Here is a 6,239-nt window from a genome sequence, read left to right as displayed (position 1 = left end):
CAATATATGCATAATTAATCTTTCATAATGTCTACAATTGGTGTGTTATTTCACGAGTTCACACTTAAATGAACAGGTTATGCGTATTTGGCGTGCTATCCGGGGAGAGGGCTCCGAGCTCGGTAATGAGCCTGGGGCCTGGGGTATTCCCCCTGTCCAGGGAGAGGGGTCCGAGCTCGGCTTTTAGCCCAGACCCTCCCCCCGAGCGCTGAAATGTTGAAAGACTAGAGATAATGAAGGTAAGAGTGCTTTGATTATTTATAGGGGTTCTCTCTTGTGCTGGTTGGATAGATGATGTAATTACTGATGATGGATTGGCCGTGTTAATTATCTGCGCGTGCTGGACATCGCTTGTAGTAGCGGCACAGTACTCAATATTAATTTAAACTGCTTTAAATATGACTGCTGCTTATTTCCTGTGCACTTCTGCGCTTGACTGTATTCGCGTCTGTCTGCTTATTGAGTTTATTTAACCCATCGCAATTTATTGGAACTGTGTGGAGTGACTACTCACTTTAATGTTGTTCTAAAGGCTTATTACTTAATTAACACAAAAATGTCCTGCTCACACTTACCAATTATGGCAAGTTATTATATTTTATGAAAATCTTGCGTTGCAGTGCGAGTGCGCAGCAGCTCACACCGCGCACAAGTGCATATCCTTTTGAGATATCAATTATAATCAATTTGAATAAAACACAAGACTACATTATATAATTCTAACGGTAGGCTATTTAATATCTGTTGTTATCCGGTTGTCAGTCAGAATGACAGTTCTTGCGTGAACATAGGCCTTTTTTTTACCCAAGCCAATTTATTATTCCTTCCTTTTTGTCTTAGTGTTTAAAATATTTATTTTGAAACAAATTAATTAATTTCTTAATTAAACAAACAGACTTACTGGGTGAGCAGGGTAGGCTATGACAGCTGTCATATCTGCAGAAGAACTGATGACGGCACGGTTTGATCTTCGGCTGACCAATCAGCAGAAAGGGGCGTTTAATTCCCGCCCACTTGTAGAAATCGAATATTCAAGCTGTTTATTCATTTTTCCACCCATGAACGAAAAACGAAAATTTAAGCTGAATTTTCTTTTTTCGTTTTTTGGAAAAAAACGGAAAAAAAAACGAAAAAGCGTCCGTTTTCTAATTTTTCTACTTTCAATATTAAATCAAAAAACGAATGATCGAATGATACACGGATTTAAACTCCACCCCCTCTTTGTTTGTGTATGTGCACTGTAGTATGTCATACTACATATCATACTGCAGGGCTCTGGGTGCGAGGGATCTTTCAACGCTGCTTGCAGCTTTAATTTGTTTTATTTCTTTATATACACTTCTATTAATGATTCGCTCTGCTTACCCCAATAAAGAGAAGGAGCTAGAAAATGTGCTTAAAACATACAATGCATATGTTGCCAGGGAAAGGGCTGGGTGGTATAATGGTATATTTTGATGATGGTATAATGTGTCTCTCGTTAGATATTTTACTAAATCGTTAATTTTGCGGTATGTAAATATATCAGAGTAGCATAGAACTATTTTAAAGTTAAAGAGTAATAAAGAAACATGCATGCACGTTGGGAGAATTCCCAACCTCAAACATATTAAATGCAATAACGAGTGGCTGATTGGATGTAAGTATACAGGACAGGAACAAGACACCAATACATGTACTGTCCATCACATAACACAAAACAAATCAATGCAATTAATAAAAAAATCACAATAAGAACAAAAGGGGCGGTTGAGCAAATCACAACTGCTGCTGGGTGGTCTGGTGTCCTGTTTTTTAACTGTTGGCATGTAGTAGGTAACTAAGAAAGTGAAAATAGAGAGAGAGATGGTGGAGAAAAAACACAAACACAGCCCAAGGATTTTAATACAGATGTATGTTTGCTACACACATGCACATGTTGCTATTAAGAATGTTTCGATCCATCAGTTGGGCTGTGGTAAAGAAATTCACGCATTGTGTGTCAGTCTGTGTTTTCTGTCCACTGTGCACAAGAATCAACATGACTTCTCAAGTCAGCATAAAATTAAACAGACCCTGTCCTATCACACAAATACTATGTGCAAATATAGAGACCTACAGTATGTAATTAGTATAACGTGTGACATGCTCGTACTGTATGTCACTCTGATCACCAATTGATTTTTGTCGTTTTCTTCTGCAGTTTTCAGCATTCATTAAGCTACAGGTGGCTGAAAGCCGGGGCCGCCTCCATCCGGGAATAGACAGTGACACTGTCCTAAGGGACATGTTCAGTAAGCAAGATCGCAACGCAGACGGCAAGATAACTGAAGATGAACTGAACATCATAGTAAATGAGGAAGAGGAAGTGCCTAAACATGAGGAGCTGTGAGGGTATCATAGTTTTTTGAGTGAGATTTTTGTAATTCAAGTTGTAACTGGCTGACTATGTCAGCTTGATGCTGGGTTCCATGGGTTCAGTAATGGGTAATGTTCTGATGACATATAATGCACTATTAAAACAGACATTTCCAGCGTTCCAGTGTTTCAGAGGTTACATTGGAAGATGTGTTATAATAAATGACCTTTCTGTGTCCTTTTTTCTGTCCATTAATCAAATAATCAATGTAACTGAACGATGGGTTTGTTCATATATAGCTGTTATGCAGCTTCTACAGGTCAGATTAAATAGGAATGTCCCAATCAGGTTTTTTGTGCCCCCGATCCAGTCGAAATTGAGTACCAATATTCCAGAGAATATTATTCAGTGAATTAACATTATCCAGTGAATTATTCTTCACTCTTTAGCCTATTAAACCGCTTATAAACCTACTAAAACTGTAGTTTAAAATGAAGTTGATATGACTCCTTTCATTTATTTATTTATTTTCTCCATTTGAAAACACTAGACCTTGTACATTTATTTTGCTTATTGTTAATATTAGTGTTGCTGCTGATGCTTTAAATAAAATGTTTTTTTATTGTAATATGAAGATTAAATTTAACATGAAAGACTGGTAATTTTCAACACTTTTTTTGTAAAAATTTTTAAGATGACTGAAAGGAGGAAAAACCAAAGTGAAGTATGGACTTACTTCACTCAGTCATTTATTTACTTTATAACAGTAAATAAATATCGGTTCTGCATATCGGTTATGGGGCACATAAACACGCAAATAGTTGGTATCGGTATCGGTTATAAAATATCAATATCGGTCGATCACTAATCAGGACATAATAAAAAATCCTCTGGTCCTTGGCAGGACTTAAAATTTGGACAATTAAACCTCAGATGAAGAACAACACATGACATATCACACTCTGTCATTATTTATTTAACAAAAACTAGGCCAAAATGGAAAAGCCACGTGGGCATTATTACACATCTTCTGTACAGAATTTCCAAAACACAAGCGAAGAAGAAACCGAAATAACAGATACTTCCACATGTAATATAATACGAATAGCATCAAAACTGTGTAACATTATGGAATAAAATGTCAACCCACGAAGAGGTAATGACTGTCAAGATTTGGGGTGTTGATCGACTGAATCCTGATTCAATGAATCCAAATGAATCCAATTCATAGTCTTTTTTCAGCTTTTTGTTCAAAATGTTGTTTATTTATTAATTTTTTATTTATGAAACTTACCCACATTCAAGTGTTTATAAAAAAGAACGTATTAAGCTAGAATAACATGTTTTTGTTTACAAGCAGATACCCTGTTCTTTCTTTTGATGTTTTGTATGTTCAGATAATCATATAACAAAATATATACAAGTTAATACCTAAATAGGGACATAGTAGTATACTTAAAGTATGATGTAAAGTTCACTTAAAGAAAACTTATGAGTATACTTGCAGTATAAAACTACTAAACTAGTACTTTACTAAGACTATACTTCAGTGTTCTAAAAATGCTACAAGAATGTAATTAGTAAACTATCAGTATACCTATAAGTTCACTTTTAGTATAGTTGCAGTACAAACTAAAAACATAGATGTAAACTAGTTGTGTACTCAGTTTACTACTGCTATACTTAAAGTATACTTAGAAGTATACTTTTATATACTAGAAAGTGGGCCAATTTAGTCCCAAGGAGTAGGGCTGCACGATTAATCGAATGCGATTGTCATGCGCATTTTGATAGTAATGCCGGTTCTGTAATCAGCAGTAAATCATCATCACGTGCTTTCAGATGGAGCAGAATTTACTACACAGTTCACTGACAAGTTACGCAAAAAAATCGCAGACGATTTTATTGTGCGATTCTGAAATCGAAGAAATTGTTCGCGATAATGACAGCTGTTTGCATAGCTTCTCAGTGAACTACGGCTCTGTGAAGTAAATGCTGCTCCATTTGAAAGCATGTGAAAATACCACATTTAATAACATATTTTTACTCCAAACTCACTTCATAATGTCAGTCGAGTGTTTGAAATAAATCCTTCTGTGAGATGATGTGGCTTCTTACACAGAATAAGGCACGCAACATATTTCATAGTATTTAAGCAGTGATAAAGGCATTGCATTATAAATATACTTTATTTGAATGAAAATTATAATAATAAGAACTCAGATAAACCGTATATTGCCGTAGTCGTGTGTTTATTAGTCACGTTGAATCAATGAAAGCAGTTGAATCTTCTGTTTATTCAGCTGCAGCGATAGGCATTTTCTGGGTTTCTTCTGCGAGGCGTATTTGGAGTTTCAGCGCGAGAGCACCCTCTGGCCTTTGGATGGAGATTTACTGCTGATCACAGAACCGTGCTTCACTGAAAGATACGCATGACAATCGCAGCTTCTGTCGAATCGCGATCTCGATTCCATTTTGATTTATCGTGCAGCCCTACCAAGGAGTATTGAAATAGTATACATACAAGTATACTACTAGTACACTGATATTTGTATACTTACTACATAAAGTATACTTAAAATATACTTGAACTTTACTTAAGTATACTTAAGAAAATAAACTTGAAGTATACTTCTTTTTGGTAAGGGCAGAAGTAACCCATAACAATGCGTTATGACAACAATGTCTCAGATTGTCTGATGGCAGATAAAAGTAAACAGTAAATAAATGAATGTTTGTTACAGAACTGTGCATCAAATACTCTATACACGGAAGCTCAAATGTGTACGTGATGTGCTAGAACAGACCTCACTTTTAAATGCAGTTGGCAAACTCACTTGAAATCTCAACCTACTGCACGACACCTGCCTGACAGCTGACGTGAAATAAATAATCAGATTTAGGATAGACAATACCAAACAGTTAAAAAAAAAAAAACCTCAATCAGCCCCGACCCCGATTCTTGAGATCAGCTTGGGACATCCCTAAATAAGAGTAAGTACTAAAGTACTAAATAAGAAAAATATATTCTCTTAATTAAGATAGATCTTTGGAATTCTATGCAGATCGCGGAAAAGAAGTTTTAATCCTCCTCTCCCTACCATCTTGTTAGCCAACATACAGTCTCTGGATAACAAACTTGACGAACTTAATGCGAGAATCACATTCCAGCGGGACATTCGAAACTGCTGCGTTCTGGCTTTCTGTGAGATGTGGTTACACTCTGAAGTACCCGATACGGCCATAACACCGCCTGGATTCTCCGTTTTTCGTCATGACAGATCGCTAAACTCCGGTAAGAGCAGAGGTGGAGGCGTGTGCTTTATGATTAACACTCGCTGGGGCACTGATGTTACAGTTTTATCTACACACTGCTCCCCAGAGATCGAACTGCTCTCTATTAAAGTGCGTCCCTTCTACCTCCCGTGGGAGTTTAATTCAGTCATTCTCACGGTTGTTTACATTCCGCCTCGCGTGGACAAAACTAAAGCATTGGACGAACTGTACAACATCATAAATAGATTAGAAATTGCTCATCCTGAGGCTGCTTTCATCGTTGTTGGGGATTTTAACAGGGTGAATATGAGGAAAGTTCTTCCTAAATTCTACCAGCACATAAATTTCCCCACACGAGGGGATCAGACATTAGATCACTGCTATTCAACACTAAAGGACAGTTACAAACCCCTCCCCCGACCAGCATTTGGCAAAGGTGACCACATTAGCATACTGCTGTTACCAGCCTACAGACAATGCCTCAAACAGGAAAAAACAGTTTCTAAAACAGTTCACAAATGAAGTGAAGATGCCATCGCCACACTGCAGAACTGCTTTGAATCCACAGACTGGCAGATGTTTCAAGAACAGCCCGTCAGCGTCTCTACTTCCTGCGGAGGCTGAA

The 6,239-nt window shown here is 37.1% G+C and overlaps 1 protein-coding gene across 1 annotated transcript in view; it reads left to right on the top strand.

The window, feature by feature from the left end:
* Window positions 1–2,555, top strand: part of LOC107669501 (peptidyl-prolyl cis-trans isomerase FKBP10-like) — an 85,405-nt gene extending 82,850 nt beyond the window's left edge. The window contains exon 10 of the mRNA XM_016461762.1: window positions 2,183–2,555. Coding sequence (XP_016317248.1) covers window positions 2,183–2,371 — 189 coding nt within the window. The 3' untranslated portion in view covers window positions 2,372–2,555. The remainder of the gene's footprint in view (window positions 1–2,182) is intronic.
* Window positions 2,556–6,239: the final 3,684 nt, after the last annotated feature.

This window comes from Sinocyclocheilus anshuiensis, unplaced genomic scaffold (assembly GCF_001515605.1).
Source record: "Sinocyclocheilus anshuiensis isolate Anshui unplaced genomic scaffold, SAMN03320099.WGS_v1.1 scaffold692, whole genome shotgun sequence".
NCBI lineage: Eukaryota > Metazoa > Chordata > Actinopteri > Cypriniformes > Cyprinidae > Sinocyclocheilus > Sinocyclocheilus anshuiensis.
Note: the sequence above shows the minus strand (reverse complement) of the source record. Positions and strands in the feature narration are given on the sequence as shown.